The sequence below is a fragment of the Corapipo altera genome, unplaced genomic scaffold (genome assembly GCF_003945725.1).
Source record: "Corapipo altera isolate COAL_440 unplaced genomic scaffold, ASM394572v1 271, whole genome shotgun sequence".
NCBI lineage: Eukaryota > Metazoa > Chordata > Aves > Passeriformes > Pipridae > Corapipo > Corapipo altera.
The window spans coordinates 739,275-767,201 of record NW_020884935.1 but is presented as its reverse complement, the minus strand read 5'-3'; the positions used below and the strand labels follow the sequence as shown (position 1 = coordinate 767,201).

The following is a 27,927-nucleotide window of genomic DNA, read 5'->3' as shown; positions in this document are numbered from 1 at the left end:
CTTTAACCACATCTTTTTTTTTTTCCCTTAGAGCAAGAGGAACCACACAGAATGAAAAAAAACTTGGAGGACATATTTAGCAACAGGAGACACACAAACCTATATTTTGGGATTTGAGATTAAATACTACAATCCACTGTTTTCATTTTCCAGCCCATTGCTCCGACCACAGGTCCAGGATATTAGAGATGAGTTATTAGGCTGATCCTCCTGAATTAGCAAGTCTTTGCCTCGGCCAGATGCAAACACACACTCCAGGGAGCACAGCACAACACCCGCTCACACTGCCAGGGGACTACAACATGATGATGAAGGGAAAACTCCAAGGGTAATTAAATGTCTTTTCAACACAAAACTGACTCAGAACCAACACAAATAAAAACCATGGAGGGGCTGCCAACACCGAAACCATTTCCAGTAAAGCTTTATCAGAGATAATTCAGCACATTTCCATTATTTTATACTAAAATATATCAGTTCCTCCATAACAGTTTCATAACATGAAAAATCAATTATGTTTACATATTTATTATAATCTACATATTTCCCATAGCAGCTTTTTCACACAATAAGATTAAATATATGCACCAAATAATCAGTTAAGTCCAGTAAAAAGACTCGTTATAAGATTAAATAAATGAACTTATTTACGGTACTGCAGATCTTATATTGCCAACTGTACAGCAACCAAATCCTACAAATCCTAAACAGATGCACAAGTGCTGATCAGGGTCCCTTGGGGTGGAGGAGGAATCAAAGAAAAGGCATCAGGGAGAAAAGATTTGATCTCCCAACACGCAGATCCAGTAATAAACCTCCTTTATCCATCGAGCTCTTTCATAAACCCCTTTAATAAACACTTCAGCTCCAAGCAGGAACATTCCCAAATCAGCCAAATAATCACCCTTTATTTAAAATACAAGCCCCGCAGTTTTACATGTATTAATTCCAAATGCTTCCTAATCCCAACGATGGGATATGACTGATTAGAAGCCTTTGTTGACTTTTTAGCACGGAGTTATTAGTCTGCAAAGAAGCCTCCAAATCCAGACAAACATTCTGGGTGTAACAGTGTGGTTTTACACACTACACAGGCACAAGTCTCTACTCCCCCCAACAGGTACTCACTGACACTATAAAATGCAGTAAAAAATTGCATCTGTCCCGCTGGACTCAATTCCAGAGGAGAACCCAGACACTGTGTGACATTTGTGGGTGATGGCAAACATGGAATCTGTTAGGAGCACTGCCAGTGGATTGTGAAAAGAGTTAATCAAGTTCTTAGAAAGATATTTCAGTGCCTCGGCTTGAATTCATTGGGTTATGATATGAGAGATGGAAAAGTGCTGTTGAAAGAGCAGAAAAATCCGTTAACTGGGGAATCTGCAACATCAAAGCCACTCCTGATGTCAGCTTTCTTTAGGGACACGAACACAGCAGGAATCTTTTTGCATGTCTGGACCAAAAAAAAAGTGTTTTCCCCCCCAGGTAACGGTAAGTAATACTTGTTTCACTGTTCATACATTCAACTCTTTACTAGGAGGAGTTATGTCCAAACCCTTTGCACAAAGATATGTTTGCCTCAGGTATAACCATCATAATTTTCATTTCCAATTGACAGTTCAGATTATATCCTTCTTACAGTGTAAAAATATCAGTGTTATCAGAACAACTTTACCTAAATTACAATACAGACTTTGCATTGTGTCTTTATAAAGACCTTTATGACACCAGCCAAAATCAAAGTATTTACACCCAAAAGATCCCTTCAGGTGAACTCATGTTTGGTCACTTTTCGGATGACTGAACACCAGGGTAAACAGCTGCTTGGACACTGTGCTCCCTTTTCACAAAGGGGGACTTGTCAGTCCCTTTAAAGCCACAAGAAACCTCATGATCTCCCCTCAGAGGGTACTTTATTCATATTCTGTGCAAAAAGAAAAAAAAAGAAAAAAGAATGTAACAACCCTTCTTTTTTAACTTTGAGGAATTTGTGTGAAGCACAGTTTTCACAGCACGGATTATGCAGAAATAACCAGAATCTCAACTGGGAGTTATAAAGAATTACAGAACATGTATTTAGTAGTAAAGCAACCTGACGGCTTAAAGCTGCAATATTCTTCTCTCAGGGTGATAGTGTTCAGTACTGGGATTGGATTTCAGGAAAACAGGCTTCCTGCTGTTTCCACCCAAGGCAAATTTAACAACAATCCTTTTCCACTCACCAGCCAGCACCGGATCTCCTCAGCACCGCTGAGCACTGAAACTGTTCTACCAGTTCTGGTGAGCATCCTGTATTTACTTACCTTGCAGGGAGAAAGGGAATTAATGACAAACAAATCCCACCAAATTTAACCAAAGATGTGTGTGGCAGGGAAGGAGAAACACTGCAGCTTCAGCCCAAACCCAGTGTCACAGTCTACCATCATAAGCTCTAGACATCATGCTGACAGTCCCAGCCACGGAGAGCAGGCTGTGGAAGTCTGTCGCTTCCCCCACTCACTTTTCCTTGACTGGGAGGAGGGAAGGTGGTGATGAATTTCAGCAGAGTCCAGGGGGGAAACATCCATCAATGGAAAGCATATAAGAGCAGTAGGATGGTACAGACACCGATAACGCCGCCCAAAATGAGGGAATCTCGTCGTTTCCGAAGGTTGATCCTTTGAATCAGGCTGTTCACTGCTGGAAACCGGTCTGGGAGGAGTCTGAGTCAAGGTCATACCCAGCAAACAGCAAATTCACTAACAAGCCTTAAAAACCTGGATCTGGAAACGTGTAAGAAATGCAGAACTACTCCCAAGCTGGAGAAAGCAGGAGCAGTAAAACCTGATGGATAGTGAGTGAGCAGGATTACAACTGTATTCACTGATTACAGAGCAGCAGAGAAAAGGGAGCAGCTCAGAGTTCACATTTACACAGAATTCATCACCTGATCACCTAAATCACCAGTGTTTAATGTATTTAATCTCCAGTATGTGAGGCTTAGTTACTTTTAATAATTGTGTTTAAATGAGAATGAAAAAAAAATGGGGCAGTTACATAAAACATCTGTGGAATTTCTTTAATGGAATTCTGCTACTGGTGAAGGGAACAACCAAAGGCATTTGACTGAGAAAATCCTGCACTTTTCATGGCCACACACTGTGCAAGTACAGCACATAAGGAAGAATTCCTACTGTAAAACCATGAGGATGTAAATCTATTTTTTAATGTACAAAATACAGCTGAGAACAAGACAATCAGCTTCAGAGCTTCATGTCTTTAGAAGCAAGAATCTTTTAAGCCAAAGCTTATTTAACTCTTTTTGGTGTTCTTGCCAGTTGCTAACAACTGTAATGAAATTTATGGGTTACCAAGATTCATCTCTCCAGGACATGATGAGTCTGATCAAACGATGCCCTTATGACAGAAAGGAAGGAATAAGTGGGAAAACAACAAACATGCATGACTTGACAACCTGGTACATTCTTTAGCCATGGCACAGAATATGAAGAGAAACCAACACCACAAAATTTTCAGATCTGAGGGATTGTGACAGACAAGAGAAATCTCAGGTCCTGGATACTCTTGGCTGTGAACCACAGCAAGCAGTGATGCACACCAGGTTTCAGCTTTTCTGAAAGCAAAAAGCAAGAACTGAAATGAAATTACACTTCTGCAGAAAAATGCAGCAGGGAAGGCCAAAAAATGCTGTTGCAGAGCTCTGAAAATTAAGCTCCGTTCTGCAGTGCCCAAATCTGAGCAAAACCAACTTATTCACCACATTCCCCATTAAGAAGCTCCAGTCAGGTTATCAAATGAGACTGGTGAAAAATTGGCCTGTTTGCCACTCATGGCAGGACAGGTTACACAGCCACTGACATCCCTGATCCCCAGATGACAGAGTGAAAAATTGTACCATAACTCTTCTTCTGCACTGGCAGCACAAATTTTTAGGAAAGGATACTAGCCAAGGTATTCATCTTGCTTTGTATTGACTTCAACATCCCCCTCTGCGAAGTCATATTTTCTTTAGTTGCCATGGCAATGCTGGAGAAAGAAAAAGAGGATCAAGTTGTTGGTGCTAAGAATAATCCACAGCTCAAACAAGAGGAGAGCAGGCAGGCAACGCTTCTTTGGAGGACAATGAATGAGGTGAAGCAACATGAATGAAAGCACAATTTTTCCATTAATCTTGATCTTTTACACTTAAATGATTTCTCTTTTATATAAGCCATTAACAAAGGAAAACATTGAGATTTCTTGAAACAGGCAGGTTTGGTAGATCTCCTCCAGCCCCAATGAAAACTGGTACAACCTTATAAGCAATATAAGAATATTGCTTAACTCTTAAGCAATATTCTTAAAATATTCTTAAGAATATTAACTCTTCTGGTTTAAGTTTTAAATTTAGAAGTTTGTTTCACCCCAGAAGCCCCATACTCACCTTCACTCTAGAGAGCACATGAGATTTGTGTGCCATCAGGATACGATGGCCACACAAGTATTAAGCAAATAAGAGCTGCCTCACAACTAAAAATCAATTTGCAAAGCAAATGTGTTGGTTGAGGAGAAGCAAGAGCAGATTGAGACACAGCTCAAGGAGCCTCCCTCCAAAGGTTTCTGGACAACCAAGCTGGGACATGTAGTCACCAGGTCTTTGAACATGTTTAAACACAATGAAGTGTTGGGATGTACTTGCTTTGTCTCAAGATTGATGCTGCTCCTTGTTTGCAGGTGAGTGGGCAAAGCTTGGATTCTCCTGCATTGTCTCTTCCCAGCAAGCCCAGCCTGACTGTTTTCCATAAGGTGGAGCTGAGGGAGCTGATGTGAGGTCATAGCAAATGATGCTTCCACCACAGCACAGATTTGGTCACATTTCTGAGATTTGGTCCCAATTACAAATATTCTCCATGAGTATATAAGTTTCCATTCTCTGTTTCTTTACCAATACATGTCCTAGTTGTACGTATTTTATCCAAATACGAGAACACAACACAGGTGGAACACAAACCAGAATTTTCCATTTCAAATTTAACACATTTGAGAAGCCAGAAAAAAGCAGCTGTGCTCTTAAAAATAAGATATTAAATGAAGATTAGAAGGAAGCGCTCAGCTGACAAGTTTATGCTCTGGATACAGTGATTAAGGAGGAAAAATATGGCAAATACTGCTCTCCTTGCTGGCATGTGTTTCAAAACTACACAAAGTAGGACATAAATACAACAAGGCTGGATCATAACTCAGAAAAGTCACCTCTACTGCTGTTGAGTTTATCTACAGTAATAACAATGATTAAAACAAGTTCTTGGACAAGTTTGTGAGCCTTAAATATGGAGGGGAAAGGTTCTGGAAGAATAAAAGTAAAGTGGAACAACACAACTCAACAGATATAAATACAAGAAAAGGGAATTAAAGCTGTAATTTCAGAGAACAGGCAGGAAAATGCAAAATGCTGCTTTTATCCGATACAGACACACAGGTTTTTAATTACAGGTATTTTAGTTCTCTAAAGTAAAAAGCAACAAACTCACAAAACCACTACACAGCACACAGGGAATTTGGAATTACTAGGAATCAGATTGGAAAAAAGAAAATTCCCCATGTACACCCAGGAAAGTTTGTTCAGTAACCTACAGCTTCTTAACTCCCACCCCCACACTGACTTGATGCTTGTCCAGATGAGGTTTTAATACAGAGTCTCTCAAAGCACTCCTGGATTGAGCCCCCTGTTTTTACAAGATGCATCCAATGACTCATGGAGACATCCATTCATTTACAGAAGTGAAAATACAAGATGATTGCCAGTATATAAAGTGATCCCGAGCCACCTCCAAAATGCCTTTGGAAATAATTGTTATAGATTATCATGGAACACAAGGTTCCTGCTTTAACATCTGAGGAGTGAGACTGTTCATCTCACAGAAGAAGACAGGATGGAATGGTTTAAGTTTATATATTACAAGACTGAAACCATCTTCATTTCTTTCATCCAAAACTTTGAAGAATTTAGCTCAAAGGGTTGGGTCTTACTGAAGAGCTCTGAAGAAAAAAAAATTGGAGTAATTATCATTTTTATTATGACACGGTCTAGTAATGAAACGTAATTTTGATATCCATGAACAAGGGTTTAACTGGATTCTAGCTACTATTAACAAGCCAAAATTCAAGTAAAAAGCACTGCTGTTCATGTATAATTTGATTACTCAAAACATGAGCTGGTTTACCTCTAGATTTGTGAAGGAAATTATTAAATTTAAGAACCAGCAAACACAGAGTTCCCAAGGACTAGTCCAGCAATTGGCCTTGTACAGTCTCAAGCACTGCAGCTCCCTCATATCCTTCATCAGAGAGTTTTGGTTTCATTCCCATCCCTAACATATGTTCATTGACTTGCTGCTGCTGCCATTGCTTCACTGACAAATGCATGTTTTAAAAAATTCATCCCCTTCTTCCCATTCACAACACTGGCCCCATTTGGTCTCTCAGCACCGGGATCTCCCCGGATCACCACGACCTTCTTCGGGTGTTTTGTAACTCGCCCGCGACATTTACGATAAAAGATTAAACGTTTCTTCCCGGAATGGAGATGACCCTGATTTAACATTTCACTTGGAAACCAGCATGAACTGTTCTCAGAGCTGCACTGGCTGGAACTACTAGAGCTGGGTGTAAACCAAGTTTCTAAAACCAGATGGTATCTGTGCTGCTCTCCATATTTGATATTAAAGCACGGTTCAAGTACAACATTCGAGGTTGCTGCACTACTGGAGAAACCTCCTGTAGGTAACCCCAAAGCCACAGCCATAAAACACCCACCTATCTCTTCCCCAGATCAGCAGCAGGATCTCAAATTCCTGTGCTTGCAGCCATATTTCCTCAAAATTTCACTCCCATTTCAGGTTTGCCCTCGATTGTTCAGCAGTGCTGTGGGTATGTGAGCAACCACAATTCTCTCCAGAAGTAAAATAACTGATATTTGTACATAGTTTGCTGTTTTCACTGGCATAAAAACACAGAGTAATAAACACCTCCAGCCATTATCCCTGTTGGAGAAGTCTACCATGCAGAGATGCACTTTTAATGCTGCCTCACTCAGAAGAGAAGTGTTTTGACTTAGAGAAATGTTGAAGCTGTTGGTGTTTCACCCCACACAGCCACATCCATCCCGTGTGTCACCGAGGCAAATGTACCACAAAAATCAGCTCCTTGCTTCCTTCACCCTTGGAGACACATCAGTCACATCTACACCAATGAAGAACTAAAACAAAAGCTCTAGGGGAAGGAGCCATGTTATTAAAAATCAAATAATTCATATATTACTGAAACTTCTGCTTCATTTCGTATGCCATGAATCATACTTGCTTATTGAAATTCATGACAGGGTCTATGATTAAGGGAATGGACTCTGTGACTGTGCATAGAAATGTAAGCTCGAGTTTTAAATTGGTAAAAATTCTGATTGCATCACTTATTCTTTGAATAGAGCTATATATATATATATTCATGTCTTTAAATATGCACATGTGTGCATGCATCACACACATAATCTTTCAAATTACTTTAAAGACTATTGTGCCTTTTGATGAAGCCTGAGATGAAAACAAAAGGGCAAAATGCAAGTGATTTTGCCTGGACACTCTGACAAGGTGCTTCTGAAAAGAGAGAAGACTCAAGAGAGAGAAGAGAAAAGGCTCAAGCCTCTCCATTCTGAAAATTCAATGGAAGTGAATTTTTTTCTTTTATTGAATCCTAATTATAACCTAAAGAAATACTACCAATACATGAGGAGAAGACTTTTTAAAAATTAAATCTATGGTTTTGGTCTGGTTTCAGTCCAATCTGTTAATATACAAACACTGACAAATCAGTGAATGAGGCCTCAGAAACAATACTGCAATAAAACCCTAAGAACTTGTCAAAACTGTACATGCAAACCCATAAAAATTCCAACTGAGCCAACATAAAAATACAAGTTGTTAGAAAACAAGAAATAAATCGTTTGCTATTTTGGAGAAGTGATAATGTTTGAAAATGAAAACCTGAGAACACCAAACATATTAAGCAAAATCTATGCTTATATTTAAATCTGGCCAAGAGAAGTGAACGCTGTTCCAAAAGAACTGCAGTACAAAGTGTCACATCCCACTCGCTTCTGGGAAGAAAATATGCTGCAGTAAGAACCCAGGCCACGTAATTCATCTAAAAAATTGATTAAAAGTTTAGCAATGACAACACATCTGGAGCGACAGCCCTGCTCACTGCTTTAGCTGCTGCACCATTTCAGCTCAGGTGCCCATTTATTCCCTTGCAAGGATGTTTGTTCCGTGGAGGAACCACCCAGAGGACGAGAAAGGCTCCCCAGTTCTCTTTTCCACAGAAAATCAGAGCCAAGAGGTCACAATTAGTGGCTGTGGTTTGTCAACAAAAGCCTCTGCACGCACCAAAATATGCTTTCCAGTGTTTAGAATCGCTGCTTAATAACAACCCCTGAAGAAATAAATGTGATTTCTTGACTTGCTCAATTAAAAACTAAGTAATGAGCTGCAGCAGATGTAAACCTTGAAGACAGAGCAGCATGAGTAGCCAGAATTAGCTAATTACATCTCACTTACTCAAGGCATCTGCACTCAAACAGCTTCTCCTGCACAATTCCCTCTTTTATTTGGGTTACAACAGACAAAGCAGTTGGGTAAACTTCCATCTGGTAAATTCACTCAAAACCAGCAGGATTTGCCCTCAATTAATGTCATACCCCAACACTTCCAATCACAGGGGGGCACAAGAAAAAGAGTAAAAGAAAAAAACTCACCCTGTTTTCAGCAGGGGTGGAATTGAATTAAGATGATATAAATGGAACTACATTTCCTGCTCAGTGTAGTTGCTAAACAGGCTCTTTTTGTACCAAAAGAAAAAAGTGGAATATTTTTGGCAACAACTAGAGCAAGAAGTTCATTTACTGTAGATAACAAATGATGCAAGGGTGACAGCAGCAAATAAGAAATCCAACAAACTTTGTGCATTTTCGAGATGGAATAGCAGGGATACAAGCAAGGAGAAGTTTTTAATGAGGAAAAGACTAGAACACAAAGTAAAACAAATACAGCTGTGCTGTTTGACAAACATCTTTATGAGGTTGTGGTGGGATTGCATCCACGTTTTCAGACATAATTGTACTGACCACTTCTGGTTCACCACTGCACACTAATGTGGTTTAACACATTCTTTCACCACGTTAATTATCCTGAGCCCACTGTGTGTACTTAAGCCAGCCAGCCCCTAATGGACACAGAGCCTTGCTGCACCTCTAATTACTCTTTTTGATCACTTATGCCAGTACATGCATTATCTGAAAGCATATCTTGCTTTTTTTCTTCCCTTTTTTGTTTCGGTTTTAAAGCAGTAATCTAAAATTTAAAACCATTAAGTTGACATTATTGTTACAGTCTGAATTATTGGTTTGCAAAATTGCAGAGTTCAATGAAGATTGGGAAGGGCACAGATAATTTATGATGTTCCAGTTCTAAACTTCCTATTTCAGTTCAGGGAAGCTATCACTCAAGTATTGGAACCATTTGAAAAACCCAAAAGATAAATAACTATATAACAGCAACAACCTCTCAAGCACTTGTGGTAAAAGCCACATTACCTGTCTCAGCTGCACACTAAGGTGCTGGATACATGGAAGGATTACAGAAAATCAGGTTGTAGATGAGTGTCACTGTGAGAAGAAGCATCTTCACTACTGGAATAGCCCTCAACAGCCCAACCTGAGACCCACCTTGCTCCAAAGGTTATTCACCTTTGCACAGAAACACAGATTTTCTAAACTAGGATCGATAAAATATTTAAGCCACACCATTAAGTCAATATCAAATATAAAAAACCCAACCCAAACCCTCCACCAATTCATTGTAATACTGCTGAGGAGTTATAAATAGTTACTGTATAAATACAGTGACTGATATATTTAGACACAATTCAATGTAAACATTGATTGTACAGAAAATAATGAAAATTTTTAAGTTAATTCCTACCTTATTGTTTCTTCTATCAGTCGATCTGAGCTGAAAGCCAAACAAAAAAAGTGAGGTTAAGAAAAGTAACAAGCACTAAGTACCATTTTAGATTACTAATCAATGATCGTCATCATACAAACCTTAATAAATTTGCCCTTAGAATGTTTTATTTTTGGATGTTGTCACATTTTGCTACTACATAGATTTGGTTTATATATAGCCTTTGGAGGAGATGCTCCTACTGTTCTCTGGAGCAGCATTTCCTAAGTGTGTGCAAGAGCAGGTGCCCAGGAGAACACATAAAGCACTGAGGAGACAGGGAAAAGGGAATGGGCACCATGATTGATGAGAGGCTGCTTGGAAAGGAGTATTAGAGAAAGCAGTACCTAATTTTATTGCTTTTTAATCCTGGCCATTCCTTTTCAACCCTTCAAAAAAAAAATGTAATTAATGATAAAAGCTGAGACTTGGATGCAGGTAATACCATCTCAGAACCCCGTTTCAGGGGTGGTTCAACAAACACTGCTTTATGCTGGTTAACGAGGCAAATTCTTCCTACAGCCCCACCAGTCTGACAAGAACTGAGTGATGCTCATGGGAAGCAGAACACACACCATGGGTAAGAGAAAGACCTTGATAACCTGTGCCCTGCCCTTGTTTTCAATCGAGTTTCTGTGCAGCACCACTGGGAAAAGGGCAGCTCAAAATACAGCCCCAGAGGGAACATTTCATTTACAGAGCGGACGTGCACGACAAGGATGACAAACAAGATCCTCACAAGGCTGGAGCTTTTTCTCTTTTTTCTGTACTCAGCTTACAGGCAGGGTTTTAATCACTGTTTTGCAGCCAGTTGTGGAATGCCAGAGACACATCTCTTGTCAGAGCAATTGATATCTCTAATGTAACTCTGACACAGAAGAGGTGCCTGCATCCCTGTTTCCCATAGTGTGTAAACAATGATTCTTCCCCACAATTGCTCTGTTTACCCCACAGATTTATACAAATTCTTGGAGAATAACTGAAAAAAAAAAAAAAAAAAAAGAGTTTGCAGCTTGAGAAGGAAATCAACCTGACATAAAGCAGTTCAATGTTGTACTGGATAGTTCCTCCAGTATTAAAGCAGAATTTACTGTTTTCAAACTAAAAAATACTAAAAGAGCATGACTGCCTTCCTCTCCCACCCTCCTCATTCCAAGTGTTTTCCACCTCGGAAGGGAAGGTACCAACAGGCACAGCACAGTCCTGCCTCTGACTCAGCCAGAGATTTGGAGCTTTCCTTCTACCCCCAGGAATTCTGGGGATCCCCCTCCAGCTCCAGCTGGAAGGGGTGGAAAACTACCCCAGGGGGTGGGGAGACACAACCAGAGTCCCTGTTTGTCTGGGGGGAGGAGTGAAAACACGAAGGCTGCTATTTCAGTGCACCCGTGGCTTGAAACATGGAGACAGAACAGAGCACTAAAAATAATTTTGCCCAATTTTAAGTTGAGAGGGACTCAACTGGGGTGGCAAAGAACAGATACATTGGTTAATCAAATAAAGCCACTTCTATTCACTGTGTGGTGTTTATTACACTGGCACAGAGAAGTAAAACACCACAGCTGTGTACACAGAAGGATGTGAGCAGTCTCACAGCATCTCCTGACGTCCCCAAGGCAAGGAGAACACAAAAGTAATGCATTAAAGATTTCTGTAATCACTGAGCCTCCAAGATACACAATTCAGCTGAGAACGTGCCTTTCATAGATAGTCTCTAACAGACAAGTGTGTTAAGTGGGCAGTGCATAATAAGAATAAACTGCAAAACCATCAGAAAACAGCCTGAAAAGCAAGAGCAGAGCACAAGAATTCGTCATTTTAAAAAAGCTCTGATTTTTTTTATTTATTTATTATCAATGAAAAAGTATCTGAAGCTTTGCTGGAAATAAGTTACACTTAAAAAAATTCTGTGGAACAAAACATTGCTAGAACAGCCCTATCAAAAAAACCTGCCTTAGAAAAACCATTACCAGCTCATCATTTAACTGATGAAATTAGAGAATTTTCATGCTGATGAACTGAAGATGACAGGGAATTTGAACAGTTTTACAGACCTCAAGCGAATTAGGATGTTCTCCAAGGTTTTTAGAGCACAAAAATTAGGATTGCCAGTTTGCAGCAGAGACACTCACTGCTTTTTATGTTGGAGAAAGCTGTAGTTGGGCAGTTTTATTGCTTAATCAGAGATATAAAGAGTTATTTAAAAGCTTCAGATTAAATTATACTGCATTATTTTTATATGTGTGTGTGTGTACCTTTATAGACATATAAAATTAAATCTTGGAAATATAACTACCTGTAAAATGATGACAGAAGTTAATAAAAATGTATAAACCCAGACATTAGATGCAAATGCCAACACAAGGCATTTAACAGGCATCTGAAGCCACAAAATTGATGTTTCTCAACTTACTGGACATCACCCCAACTATCTGAAAGGACGAGATGCACATGAATTTTTTTCACAATGACTGATGTGCAGGTAAGGGCAGACTAAATTAACTTTTAGAGTCCTACGTAAATAGCTGGGAAGCACACACACATTTCCTAGACACAGCTCCCAGTGTTCTTCCCACCCTGAGAAGCAGCAGCTCTTGAGGGGATCTCCAAACACACCTCTCCTTGCAGACCTCCAGCAGGTGAACAAACTGTTGAAAACGGCAATGACATTCACTGACATTTTGGTAAAGGTTGTCAGTGTGAGCAGGAACATTTTAGGGATTCTGATGTGTGGATTTTTACCATCAGAGTTCTTTTAAGTTTAGTTCTTCCTGCGAATCAGTTCAGGGAGGTGTCAGAGGCTTTTCCAACGTGCACTCACACAGCTTCCTTTAAAGTCTTTAAGTCTCCTTGGCAAACACAGACTGTAAAGTTCACTTACAGTGATACCCAAACAGAAGCAGCTGTTTCATCATTTTACAGCTCATAACCATAAAAATAAGTCAGATTTAAGGAAGATCAGGAACACGAAGTACAACAGAGCCCAGGGACCCAAGGGAAGCTGGCAACTCTCTGGCTATTAATAACCTGTTTTACACAAATAGAAACTGCTCTCACAATTACAAATGTTCATTCCGACTGTTTGTCAGAATAAAAAAAAAAAAAAACCACTGAAAGAAGTAATTTTGCTTAACTTACACATTCAAAACACTACAAAAAGAGGCTCTTAGGAAAAAAAAAATAAAATTAAAACCTCCTGACTTTGTTCTTCTGTTGTCCAAGCAAAGACATCAAATCCAGTGGCCATCTCCTCCTGAACATCCAGGCAAGCAAACAATGGTTCTGGGCACTATTAATCTGACTTGCCATCTGTTTCAATAAGCTCTGCATTTTTGCCTGTCCAGACAGACAGCACTTTGACAAAGCCATTTAAAAATACTACAGGAAAGAAACTCTGGAAGATGCTGAGGCAATCAGCTCCTGTAATGAATGGCACAAACCCAAGAGCAGCAGCAGCAGCCACGCACATGAAATAATCAGGCCTCTGTGCAACTGCTGCCTGTGAAAGATTGCACAGTTTGTCATTTAAATATGCAGACAGGTAAAAGAATCCCAAGGAGAAATTAAGTGAAATGTGCCCCCCGGGATGGAAAAGAATCCTGCCCATCACATCAGGCTTTTACAATTAGAGGAAGTTTTTTATGTTCTTGGGGTTTTTTTTAAAGCAAACATCTACGCCGGTTAAATATAATAAATAGACAAAAGTTAAATAAAATTCATTAATATAGATGAATACTTAGATGAGGGCTGGCTTCTCCCATATCCATAGATTTTGCTGCTGACTTACCAGTTGGATACCCAAAAAAAGCACTTGTCAGAGGAACAAGATACAGCAGCAAGACTCATCTGCAAATAACTCATTTCACAACGCACTTTAAACCCTTCAGATGAAATTAAGGGCAATATTATCACATAGAATAATTTAAAAGGAATAGGGAAAACCCTGTAGAATAAACTAATATAGCACTTGATAACTATTTTCCTCCTTTCATAAAGAGTAACAACAGAAATAATAATTTTACTTTGTTCTTTCTCTAACTGCAAGATCAATCACCAGTCTCTGCTCTCTCAAACTGCCTGCAATAAATCTTTCATATTTTCACAGTCCTGGATCACCAGGCAACGTGGAGCTTCCAGGAATGCAAATCCTGCAAGACGTACTTGATTCTCTAATACACATAATACAGGCTGTGATGAAGCAAACCTGACACATACAGGCAGTTATTTCCATCATCACGATCACAATAACAGAAGAATAATAATGAAAGAAACCCTGTGCACACACACACAAAAACCCACCTCCAACTCATTTTTTCTGCTTGCCATCAGCGTTCCTTATCATATAAAAATTCAGATCATTAAGCTCTTAAAAAACTTAATTAGAAGAAGGTAATGAAGAACACTTTTTTCCCCCCTGGGATAACAAATAAGATATTCCAGATTTTATAAGACTCATCTCAAACTTGATTTAATTTAACGTGAACGAGAGAATTCCACTGGAGCTGCTTTTCTAATTTGGAAAGGAATCAAACCGAAAACACAGCACAAACATGAGCATTAAGTCAATGTATAAATTTGCTCCAAAGGAACAATGTTATTAACAACATCAACCCTGCAAGCTCTAAACACCTAAGTAAGTTTATTTCTGCAAATCACTGTACTGGGGAGTCCAACACTCAGTAATCACTTCCAATAAGAATGAGGAATAGGTGCAAAAGTGGGAAAGAAAGAAGCACAAAACCACATTGCTTTTAATCAATGCAAGTAATTTGTTAAATCTAGAATGAAAGGCACTGGAACATAATCCACTGCTCCAGGCAAGAGTAAACCAATGTTATCTGGTGACAAGTTTCTTTCCAGATGGTTCACATGTACCTTGTGCAGGAGGAAATAAAATACACAGAAGGGAAGGATCTGCCAAAGGATTTCTAGGAAAATAACATGGTGAAACCTGTTCCCCTCCAACTGCAATCCTCTGACTCAGAATTCACTAAAAATTGGATTTCTAGCCACATCCCTAAGTCCGTGTCTCAAAAGCTTATAAATTTCAACAATTTGGGATTAAGATACACTATCATAAGTACTTTCTTTGCAGCTGTCTAACATCTGTAAAAATATCTATGTGAAACCAATGAAAACATTAGTTGTTCTAACTCAGTTTAAAGAACAGCTTAAGGGATGCAAACAAAATACCAAGGGATCCCCTCCCTCTGCAGGGAGATCGCTGAACACACAGATCCACCTTCACAGGTCTGAGAACACAAACAGGTTGTTTCTCCTGGATTTCTAAAGTGTACAGTCTGCTCCTCCTGGATTTCCAAAGGGTACAGTCTGCACCTCCACTGAACTCCATGGACTCGTGTGGGAATTATCAACAGAGTGAAAGAAATGTTTCTCTAGAAGAGGAGACAGCCAAGAAAGCTCTTTGGCACAGAGGACTGGGGAGAGTGCCTGATGCCTGAGAGCCCCAGGAGGGGGAGCAGCAGCAATGCCACTTCCTTTAAAGCAAATCTAGGAGGAAGTTAAGAGCCTTCTCAATAACCTGCAAGTGCACAGTCTACCCAAAAGGCACAGTCAAAAACTTGAAAACAGCTCCTGTTGTGTAAATGAAGCTGCTGCACAACCCCAGTGCCAGGATGGCACCACCAGCCGCATTACGAGGTCTCCACGAGGCTCTCGATTCACGGCTGGGAAAGTTCCTGGAGAGATTGCCCCTCCTCTGTAATTGCTCCATATTACCCACAGGAATGAAGTGAAATGAACTGAGAAGGGCAGGTCTTACTGTAAGTCATTATCAGCAACCACAACTGTCAGAACAATTCCAGTAACTTACTAATGGACTCTATCGGCATTTCCTCAAATTTTACATCTGCACACACAACCAGCAGCCAGTGGAAGTGCTGTTTTTCATTATTTCCTCTGGTTTAAAACATATAATTTAAATGAAACCTTTAACTAAAGGGAAAAGCCCTCAAAACCAAGCAACACAGCCTTCAATACGCAACACTGACCTGACAAAAAACGAGCTCGAGCAGCATAACCTGTCATTACTGATTTGTTGGGCACACACAGAGAAGAGAGATGCTCAACTTACAACAAACACAAGCTGTTGGTAATCTGTGCTGTAACAAAATAGATTGTATCACTTTTCCAGCTCAGTGTTTTCTGACTAAAGCTTGGCAAAGCTAAAAAACCGGTCTACTGTTCACACACTCCTAAGTAACCCAGAGAACAGCAGGGGGAACGCCTTTCCAGAAGAGACCCATCACACAAACAACTTCATAATTAATATCTTTTTAATTTCCAGTGAAGTTAACACAGAAATGAAGTGAGAGTTATCCCTAGGATGACAATCCAACTTTAATGTGGTATGAAACCCTAAAATACACACTGACAGAGGTGTATTCAGCTTCCTAACTGCCTTTTCACCTGCTGTGGTTTTGAGGGTTTGCTGGTAGATGCAAAAGCTCTGTGGCTTTCAGCCAGGACTTGGCTGAGGTACCTAATTTACAACTATCTACCTATATGTTTATTAAGCTTCAGAAAACGACTCTTAAAGCTGCATAGTCAACTCTGCAACATAACAAATGCTTGTGGTTCAAAATTTTAAAGTGCACGCTGCTTTTAAAACATCTACAAGCCAAATTAAGGATGCAATTCAACGGGGAAAGATCTCAACATTTTTCTTCTGACCCAATTTCCCCCTGTTCTTAGGCCTGTCTTTTTATCTGAGACTGTACAAGATGCATTCTTCCAGAACTGCAACTAATACTCAGTATAAACAAGCCTCTCAAAGGAGAGGAAGGCACTCTGCATCTTTCAATTCACAACAAAACCAAGGTCCTTGAAAAGTTCTAAACAAAACTGTACTATCAGGATAAAACAGAGATGCTTTATGGGGAATTTGGATCTAGTTCTGCTTACCATCGTGGATTTGATAGAACACTAAGATATCTGCATAGCAACCATTCAGCCAAGAATGAGGAGAACCTAATTCTGATGCATTAGTAGAGGTTGAAATTAAATAAAATCAAGAATGACATTTATGCAGCAATGTGGTAACTTTCCAGAGGTACACTCTGTATTTGAGAAAATGGAAATAATCACTATTTAACATATCCATACACATCAAATTGAGTTCAACAGCCTGTTTCTACTGGAGGATCCAATAGCAAATAATGAGCAAGCAGTTGTGGTCCTAAAGAATAATGAACAGCCACAATAACAAAAAAAAGTAAAATGATATGCTGCATTAGAATAATAAGTGACTCTCATATTGCACAAAAGAAACTCTATAAAACTTCACTACTGTTGATTCTGTTCAAAAGCTGCACCTACTTTTCAGAACCAACCCATGTAGGAATGATTTCAGCCCTGTCAAAGCCCTAATTTCAATACCAGACTTTGGGGGGAGGTGGAGAGAAGCTGTCCTAGTTAAGAAACCGTGTTGAAAGGAAAGCTAAAAACAAATAAAACATGCATCACCGACTTGTTTATTTCTGAAAGGAGCAACGAACTTCAGAAGCAAACAGAGCTCTGAAGTTTGAAAGTATGGGTTTATAACCTTCCCTCTCCCCAAATTAAGAACAAAGTGCTGTTTCGAAGGTGAAGCCCAGAATGGAGAAGCAGACCCTAGTTTTAGTCCCAAACACTTTCTTCCCCGTGATGTATTCAGGTAATCTTTCACTCTGAGGGTTTGCTCTTTAGTTTCTTCAGTCAGTCATAAAGACCTAAGGGAGTTTCTGTGGCCTCTTTCCCAGGGGAACATGGAAGCTGAGGCACAAACATGTCACACAGATAAAAAGCAACAATGAGTTTGAAGTTCTTAATGCTCAATGTGTGGCTGCATCCTTTGTCACCTGCATAATTTAATTTTGTTCTGGAAGTTACAAAGGAAATCCCCAAATTTTGTGCTCTGTGTGTGATGAGTTTGTTGTTTTTTTCATTTTATGTTCCCCTCCCCTCCTCCCCTTTCTTTAAAAATCATTTGTTTTAGACATACTGAAGTTATAAAAATGTCTCAATAGCCATTGTTGTCAGGGAAATCACTGATTACAGAACTTTTTAAACCAACCCAACTATAAGCAAAGCATGCAAATAAATGCTATGAAACAAATTCAATCTTTTGCTTAGGTAGGTTTGGTTTTTTAAGTCCTAAATACAGCCCAGGAAGATGAAAAGCAGCAGTAGATTTTACTCTAATGAAGCTCAGGCTATTTTTAAACTAAAAACCTCTTAAATCCTGAAGTGCTTGGCTGATTTTCATGTTCTTTTATTAAGTTATTTATAAATAATAATAATACCCAGAAGAGCAACTTCCTTCATTGCCTGCAAGCTTTGAACCTCCCCAAATTCTCATTAAACTACTTCAATAGCTTGCTCACACAGTAATTATTACACATAATAAACAGTGAAGTTTCTCCTTTTCCAGAAGACATGAACTGTCTCCCTCTCTGAGCAGTATTTACTACTAAAATAAGAATACAGCAAGTTATGCTCAGTCTGGTGCTGCAGTTGATCTGCTCAAGTGTCACATTAGTCTGGGGCTGTTACAGGGGAAGCTGATCCAGCCACTTACAGAGTGGCCTCGTGTCCCTCTGCCATGGATCTTCAGGAGACAGAGGCTTGGAGATAAAACCCATTCAATCCAGACAGAGATAGAGCTAAAGGAAGGAATCACTGATGCAATCAAGAAAACTCTGCAGCAATGGGAGACAGAGCAGAGAGAGAGAATAGAATTGTATTTTGAAATGGGATTACAGTACAAGTCATTGTGCATCTCTAAGTAAGCCTTTGCAACACTAAAAATCCTCCTGTGCCCAAATCCCTTCTTTGAAAACCATTTCATTTGTGCTGCTGCTCAGACAGAGCACAGAGCCCTGCCCCAAAAGTCTGTGTGGTGGATATTTAGTGGTAAGTCAGGAAGGGAATTGCCACAGCCATCCTGGCTGGCACTGGCAGGCACTTTTAATGCAGTAATTTCTCAAACTGCCCTATTCCAGAAATGAAGAAAACAAGTCAATGGCTTTTGGGAAAACAGGGACAGGCCATTGCCAGAGCTCTTGCAATTAATGGCCAGCAGAGAAACATTTTAACCCAGATTCCTCAATCCCTCCTTGCACTCTGTCTTCCAGTTCAATGGACAAAGTGCTGCAGCACCTTCCACTCCCCCTGCACAGCAGGGCTGCAGCCAAACTGCACCAGATCTGGTGCCTCTTGGCAAACCCTCCAAACCACAGCCATGGAGAGCATGTCTGTCCTGTCAGGGCAGAGCTGTTTGGTTTTTTCATAACTGCTACACAGTAAACAAGATTATTCATTACCAAGTGCTGCTTCAGTTAAATCTGCATTAAAAATGAGAGAATGGAACCACAAAACCACCACATTCTGCTCTGACACAAACAAAAAATAAGTTTAATTAAGAGGCAGGTTTGGCAATTAAAAAAAACCCTTACTGGGCCTGACTAAAGTGGAGCTCAGCAGTTCTGAGGCTGCAGAGCAGGCAGCCAGCAGGCACCCACAGGGAAGAGACTCATCACACTCCTCCCTCCCTGCTGCTTCCCCAACCACCATGGGAATGAAAAAGGAATTGGTGAATTAGCTGTTTCTCCTACAGTGTCTCTCTGTCCAAGAGAAAACTAAGGAGATGCAGTGGTGAACTGTGTGTCAGCTGGAGCAGTTACTGCCCAGGCATCTGTGTGTCCTCCCCTCCAAGTGGAGGTGAGGGAAGGGATGGAAGGGAGGCAACAGCACTTCTCTGGTTTCAATCCAATCCTGAAGGTCCCACTCAAATCCACAGGAACCTGAGCAGCAACAGCACAGTGAGTGGAAATCAGGGCATGCAGAGCAGAGAGCAGGGATAACAAAAGAAAAGGAAATTAAATTAAGGTAGAAAACCAGCAGCTTTTTCCCAAAAGGTCAACGCACCTGTAATCAAAAACCCTGTGTCTCTGCATCTCATTAAGCTGATTTCTCTGTGCAAATCAGCGCTGAAGTGAAAATTGGTAAGCAAAGGCAAGAGTTAGAGGAAAAACTGTCAGTCAGTCACTCCCTCCACTAGGACCTGGCCTGTATCACCAACGAAGTTTGGGAGCAGTTTCCTGGTGATTATTCTCTACTGAATGTGCCCATTTCTGCCCAAACAACAACAGGAAATTTCAAAGAGCCCTGCTATTGAAAAATGAAATGCCATAATCAAAGTAACAAAAATATTTAGTACTCCAGAGTACTCCACACACGTGAAGAGCTGCACAAACACTAATTTCCCCTAATCATCCCAGGTATGTATTATTAATACACCATTACGCAACTGCTGCAGATTCCCGTTAGTTCCTTTGCTCACTTCCCTTATTCCTCTTTTCCCTTTCACATGCAGAACACGTCCCTCTGATTTGTTTGCTCTTCTCCTCCTTCAAAGTTTCTTACCAACCTCCTGTGGCCTTCTCTGTCCCAGAGCTAAACATTTTAAGACACACAGGGCTGTCTGAACACAGGTTCATCCCGTCTACCTGCATCATTCACACATGGTTTTCCAGCTAAGATGAATTTTTTTTTTTTACTGGATAGATTCATAGGCTGCACAGCAACACCCACCAGAACCATGCAGTCACCTGACAACAGCTAAAACCACAGCTAATGATACCTGCACCTGCTTCCCCACCAGCCACTTCTTTTGGAAAGGGATAAATGACAAATTTCTGAGCGCTGGAGCTGAGTAATAAAGCAACAGTCACAGAGTGGCCCTATAATGACAGAATAAATCTACCCACAGCAAATGCTGGTGACCACTAAGTGGTCTGTATTCATCTAGTTTTACAAGGAATTCATCACAGGCAATACAATCTGTAGTTTGTATCCAAACTTTGGAAGCCTGCACTGATTTTAACACAAATTCAGCAGCATCACCTGATACCACTCACAGAACAACCCAAGCACCAACACAAGGGAAATCTTCACTTGCATACACACACAATATTGCAGATTTAATCAAGCACATTAGTCCCCTCTTCGCTGACTTAGACTATAACTCATCAATAACTGCAGAATTTCTCAGGGCAGACACTAAGTTGACAGAATTCTTTCCTCTGAGGCAGCACTTTTCAGAGCAGTTTTTAAAATGCTAAGCTACATCTATTCATCAAAATTGCTTCCTTTAGATGGAAAACAGCATCACAAGAAAAAGGATGACTTGTTTGCATCCCTGGCCAAAAGCACACAAACAGAAAAGATTAAACACCTTCAGGGAATGGCACAGACCCAAGAAGTATTTATTTCTTCAAGCATCTGACATGGCAAAAAGTCTGAGGTATTAAGTAAAAACATTAAGAGGGCATCAATATTCAACAAGATCTGCCAATCTTATTTTAATTAATGGGGGGGTTAAAGTTTTTATTAAAAAAATGTAGGCATTATTGTTTGTCTCTCCAGAGGCAGGTAAAGCTCTCCTTGAATTACCTGTATAGAACTTAAATAGGAAACGGAGTGAGCTGTCCACAGGCAACAGAATTTCTGGACAAACCTCCTTTCCCAATAAAACTCACAATCAGATGATTTCTAAAGTGAACTGAGGCAGCAGTGAAGCTTTCCAAGAGAGAAGAACACTATATGTGCTCTCTAACCCTCCCAGAAGTGGGATGCAGCAGCACAGAGCCCTTTGTGCCCCGGCAGCACCGTGATCCCAACGTGGAAGTGCTCCACACACCGTGCCAGCAGCACTGACACAGCAGCCAGCCCCACCCTGGAAAAGGGACTCCAAATGGATCCAGGATCCTCACAGCTTAATGGAAAGGCAGGCACAGCCAGGGTTTGCACAGAGCTTCAGCTGCTGTCATTCCCTTGGTGCTTAATGTACGTCGGGTCCTTTCATTCATCAACGTTTTTTACTCGCGGATTTTTACCTTCCCTTCCTTTTTAAGGTTCACCTACACATACAACATTGACACACAGATTCTCCTTCAGTTCTCTTCCAGAAGAGATGATGTTCAAAATGTGACACAAAAATAAAAAAAAAGGCAGATTCAGGTAAAAAACAGAGATCCAGCTTCTGTCCAAAGTCCATCCCAGAAAAAAGGCTTCCTGGCTCTTCCCTCCCCACGAACAATCCCGCCCAGGGCTGCCAGCAGCTCTTTAAGAGCACTCAGGGAAAACAGAGCCAAGAGAAAATTCCAGTGGCCATTTATCCTGTCTCACACGGTTGTGCATAAAGAAAAGGGCCAGAACTCTGCACTGGGGCAACAGCTCAGCATCCTCCATCATCAGATAATGGGATAAATATGTAACAGGTCAAGGTACTTAACGGCACAAATTAAGCAGGGCCAAGACTAGGTGAACACTCCAATATCTGATAGGAATATATCATTCCTGGGGCATTAGTACATTCCTCTGCAGCATGTAATAACACACTTGTAAAGTTTGTGCTGCCACGTCCGTTTCTCACGCTCTTTTCATTGGTTTAACTTCCCTTAAAAACACGTTTGGATTTTTCCTGTTGTGTCTTTGTGACAACGTAAATATATTCCCCATGTAGTTCTGTCAATTAGTCTGGCACCAGGGTTTGCTGCACTGCAAATATTCGGCATCATGACTCACACAAAGCCTGTCAGTTTATCCTAGGAGTGTGTTTGGTGTAATCTGCCAGCTCCTGGTGATTTCTTGGGACCTTTTCCTCGCTTTTACAGCTTTTTGGCACGAATAGCTCATTAACTGTTTTCTTTGAAGACAAATATGTTGAACCTCTCTAATAATTTTCCTCTGCCAGTATCTCTTTCTGAGCTTACTGAGTCTCAATTCAAAAGTTTTGAACATCCTGCAAGCTTTGATTTCTTGCCAATGTTGTATTCTGCTCCTACACTGGATTTCTTCACAGTCCTTACAGTTATCTCCACCTTGCAGTGGTATTCCATGATTAGTTTTGGCCCTGTTTCCTAAAGACCCCAACTCACACTTATTTCTTGTTTTTTTTTTCTCAATGTCATGGTAGAGGTTTTTTTTAAAGTCTTGATATTTTCAAACAATCATCCAGAAGATGGTTTAACTGTTTCTAAACTGCCTTATTTCACTCTATTTTTCATGCATTTTAATTGTAAAAACATACTGAAGATTATTATCAAAATAATCAATGCCTCAACAAATGTTAGGCTCAAATGCTGAAGACATCTGCCAGGTAACATTTACAAAATGGTTTAAGTTTTCCTCTCTTAATTGTTGCAAACTTTCCAAAATAGTGCACTCAGAGCAAAGTCAGTTTCTCAGAAGTTGTATTTTACAATTCCAGAAATATTTAATTTGTGGCCTTCTTTAACAAAATGCCAAATGTCTGAAAGTATTTACCACCTCTCCAACAAAAATAACAAAGCAAAACAAAAAAATTCCAAACACAGCACCTGGATGGAATCAGGTTTACTCAGATTAACTGAGACTGATTCTTCAAAGTACAACATTTCAGGTAAGATTCACCTCTGGAATATTAATATTGGGGTTTTTTTCCTGGAAGCTTTCTATTTCATGACCAAGCATGTTTAGTAATAAATTCAACCTAACAGAATTCAAAATTCAAGCTTTAAATCAATTAATTTTTAAGTCTTAAAAATATTAAAGAAAACTGACAATGAAGTGGTGTTAAGCCACAATGGGGAAAAAATTGTTTAGATTCCTTGTTAAAGCTTTTTGTGCAGTTCTGGCCACAAGTTTAAGTTATCTATAGGAAAGCACATTTGAGAAAGCCACAGGTAATTTTTTATTTATTTTGTTTTTTTCTAAATGCAAGCCTGCCCTCTCGTGTGAGACTGAGGTTTAGCACCACTACAGGCAAGGAGAGAGGCAGGAAAATCAGAGCTACCTCTGGACTCTCCAAAGAACACAAACCCTGCAGTGCTCTGCTCTTGGCTCTGCTGCTTTTGCTGCACAGAGGACACTCAAAGCAGCTGCTCACAACCTAATGCCCTCTCTGCAACAGGAATAAAGTGCTTTCTCTTTTGCTTGTTACCTGGGTGAAAAAAGTAGAGCAAATTTGCAATATTTAAGTGCACAGGTAACTTTGGAATTAGCCTCTTTTGTCACCTTTTCTACACGTTCAGTAGAGACAAAAGGCAAAAAGGTTTTTCTCTGTCTGACTCTGACAAATAAACAAAGAGAAAACCAGCCAAACCATGGGAGTTTTGTTTCTTAACCCTTATCCTAATCAGTGTGTAAAGGCATCTACTCCTTTGGGAGGAGGAGGTCTGAGTCACAAGTGACTTGTGAAAGCCCACTGAAGACAACACAGAAGTCACTGACAAGATCCTAAAGCCAAAAATCACTGACAAATACCTTCATTATTACCTACCACACTTCACACTCAGCATGACCCACAAATGTTCATCCAGCTGCAAAAGCAGCAGCACTGTCACAGAATACACAGTGAAAGGCATTCCTTGTGCACATGTTATTGTCCCAATGGACACAGCTTTCACATACACTTGAAACTCAGAACGTTTCATCCCCCAGGAAAGTCAGGCACCTCCAAACTAAGTAAACAGGAAACAACACCTACTTTCGAAGGTGTTCGTGCTCCTTCAGGAACAGTTCTGTTCTTCTGTTGTTCACGCCAGACCCGCTTTTATACGACCTAAAACCCAACAAAACAGAACCTTGTCAGAACCTGAATAAAAATTGTGAATTCAGGTAACTTCTTTTGCTTTACTCAGAGCACGGACAAGTGAGCTATGCCAAGCACTCTCCTCCAGAAGGGTTTCCACCTTCTCCCTCTGAGGACAGTCCCATTCCACTGCTGTAACAAACAACACAACTTACTCGATATCTTTCCGTACTGATCCCAACAGATTCTCCCTTTCTCTTATTGCCAAGAAGTTCGCTTTGGTTTTGTGGAATTCGTGTGTATAATCCTGTAATAAAACAGTTATTCCAAAATCAGGATCCTGAGGTTTAACAACGCAACGTACCCACGGAAGATCCGACCACCTTTTCAACTGCCAAATGTTCTCCAGTACAAAGTGCAAGACCAGCTTATGAAGTGAACAGCAAAAATGGCCAGAAGCTAATGCAAAGTATTTTTAAAACTCACTGCTCTTACAGTAGTTGCTAAATTTGATAGCTACAGACAAGGTCATGCAGGGAAACCCACTGTAATTCTTTGTCCCAGTGTCACATATCCTCACCTCTCTGATGAACTGGTTTGTGTTGGAATTTCTCCTTACTGGTGATGGTGCCGTGACACCAGCACTGATAATAATTATTTCAAACTATTACGATTAAAGGATTAAATTATTTTTAAGAACCACCCCAAAGGCAGGGGGGAGGCCCGTTCTGTTACCTGCAGGATGTCTCTGTGGCGCTGCAGCGTGTGCATCAGCGCCGCGTTCAGGGACGGCACGCCCGCACTGTTGGTGTACTCTGCCATTTTGTCATTTATCCCAGTGAGCTACAGGAGGGAAAACAACCCCAAAAAAACGTGAAATGGCTCGTTCTTGTATGAAAAATACAATGCACAAGCTGAAGGAGCTGGCTGGGAAGGCACACCTTGTCCAACACCCACACTCGCATTTCCAAACGTCCCTCACACAAACCCGGACGGTGACATTTCCTAAACGCCCCAGTAAAGCCACAGTAACTCCAGTTACCTTTCCCAGAAGTTGTTCAATCTCCACAGCCATGGTCTCAAACATTCTGTCCTGGCTTGATCCATTTAAGAGAGGAGTTGTGTCAGAGCTAGGGAAAAGGGGAGGAGCAGTTACTGAAAAGCACATCGTTCCACGAATGCAAGAAATAAGGAAACACTGGGGACAGGGGTTGGAAAGCTCCACTACCCAGGTTTCCTAGAGGTGAATTAAGCTCAGGAAAACTACATTTTCTTATCACACATGCCTTTAATTCTTATCTGAATGGATGACACAGCATCACCTGGGGGAAATACAACCTCTCCTTGGAAGACATGCCTGACACATCTTTGTCTGGCACCAATGTCCTTCTCTCCCCAACTTTTAAATCTGATTTATTTATTTACTGGCAGAAGGGAGCACTGCACTGTTACAGCAACATAATCACACCTTAATAATGTGGTGTTAGGACAACCCACTGACTTATTAAGCAATCAGTGCTCTACAGAACAACACACACAATTACAGTTTCACACACCTTCCCTACTTGCTTTTTAAGATAAACTAAAACCACAAGGAAAACTTACATTGAAGACCTGCCTGTAGAAGTGACAACTAAGAACCCTCAGAGACAATTCATGGCTTTGGTAATCTGCCTTAATCTTAGTAAGAGAAGTTTTGCACTGGACAACAAAAATAATGAAAACAATCCAATTACACATCAAGTATCAGCACAGAGACAAGAAACAAAAGTGAAACTCAGGGATCTGGTGCTCTCAGGCTTCCAGAACCAGAAATTCAAGGAAAGGTTCAAAATGGATTAATTCATCAAATTAAAAAAAAAAATCAATACACACACCCCTACAGTAATCACAGTCATAACTGATACAGTTAATAAGCAAAGAATGGCATTTTTTAAAGGTTGCACTCGGACAGAGAAGTTCATAACTCCTGCTGTGGAACTGCAGGAAAGAGCTCACCTTTGGCCCTCAATATAGAAAGACTGAAAGAGTTTTATCAAAGTAATTCTTCAGTCAAACATGAATCTGCCTAAAGCAAACAGAAACTACTCATGTACATGCACAAGTACCTACTTATCTGGTTCATATATATATAAATACATACATATAAAAATATATGTACAGCTCTCATCATTCTCATTACCACTGTCCTTGCCCATGGCAGGAGGTTGGAACGAGATAACCTTTAAGGTACCTTCCAACCCAAACCATTCCGTGGTTCTGGGATTATCACTCAGCTTAGGAGAAAGCCAGGAAGAAACAGCCACCCCTGTGAAGAGAGGGCTTGTTCCCTGCCAGCCTTGCACCAGCCACAGCTGCTCAGTGCTCCAGTTCCCCTAAAACTGGGATTACAAATAGCACACCTGGGAGGTGTAAGGCTAAATTTCCCTAATGATGAGGTCCTGAAAACCTCCTGCTGGTTCAATACAATAGAAACTGGGAAACAAGATGATGTAATAAGCATTAAAACCTTCTACCACCAGTTCCCAGTGACCCCACACAGACTAAACTTTAAACTCAGCTCTCCCCAGGGACATATGTCACCCACAGCCCCTCCTGACTCACACCCCGAAATCACATCAAGGCCAACACCAGCAGCAAGTGCTGAAATGAGCCACAGGTGGGACCAGCATTCTGCAAACGATAAGAACGAACCCAGCACCAGGGGCAGCGTTTAAAACATAAAGAAACGGGCTTAGTACCTATACCTGTCGCGCCTTCCGTCTCGGCCGCTGCTGTAGCTGGTGCAGAGCTTGCTGAAGGAGACCAGCTTCAGGTCCAGCTCGTTCTCCAGCTGCCTCGCCTGTTTCCTGAGATCTGCGCGGGGCGGGGGGACAGTCACGGACCCGCCCGGGGCCCCCGCCCCTCGGCGGGTCCCGGTCCCACAGACCTCCCGGGAGCCCCGGGGAGGGGAACCCACAGGGGAAGGAGGGACCCTCATGGCTGGGGGAGCGCCCCACGCCCAAAGGGGGTCACGGCTGAGCACCCTCAGCCCTGTCCCACAGCCGCGGGGCTCCGCGGGCACCGGCGCCTCATGGCTGACGTGCCGGCACCGCCCGCGCCCGCCGGCCCCCCGGAGGCGAGCAGAGGGGCCCCGGCGGCGGTCCCGCCGCGCCGTGCCTGGGCCGTGCCCCGGAGGAGCCCCACGGGGCGCGGCCGCCCCGGCCCCGCCGCCCCCGGCCCCACTCGCCTTCCCAGTAGTTGCTGCTCCCCGCCGCCATCTTTGTTGTCCAACGTCAGCTGCGGGCCAGCGCCGCCGAGACGGGCGGGACAGAGCGG

The 27,927-nt window shown here is 41.2% G+C and overlaps 1 protein-coding gene across 2 annotated transcripts; it reads right to left on the bottom strand.

Moving 5' to 3' along the window:
• Window positions 1-24: 24 nt before the first annotated feature.
• Window positions 25-27,927, bottom strand: GOSR1 (golgi SNAP receptor complex member 1). Of its 2 annotated transcripts, none has more exons than XM_027660339.1 (9): window positions 27,839-27,927; window positions 27,351-27,465; window positions 25,652-25,739; window positions 25,345-25,452; window positions 24,825-24,916; window positions 24,565-24,639; window positions 10,017-10,046; window positions 3,947-4,029; window positions 25-2,694 (listed from the first exon to the last, which is right to left on the bottom strand). In XM_027660339.1, exons 1-9 carry the CDS (start codon window positions 27,867-27,869, stop codon window positions 2,570-2,572), a joined length of 747 nt encoding a protein of 248 aa, XP_027516140.1. In that variant the 5' UTR covers window positions 27,870-27,927; the 3' UTR covers window positions 25-2,569. The 2 variants fall into 2 exon arrangements, with proteins under 2 accessions (XP_027516140.1, XP_027516141.1); XM_027660340.1 differs by having other exon boundaries at window positions 27,357-27,465.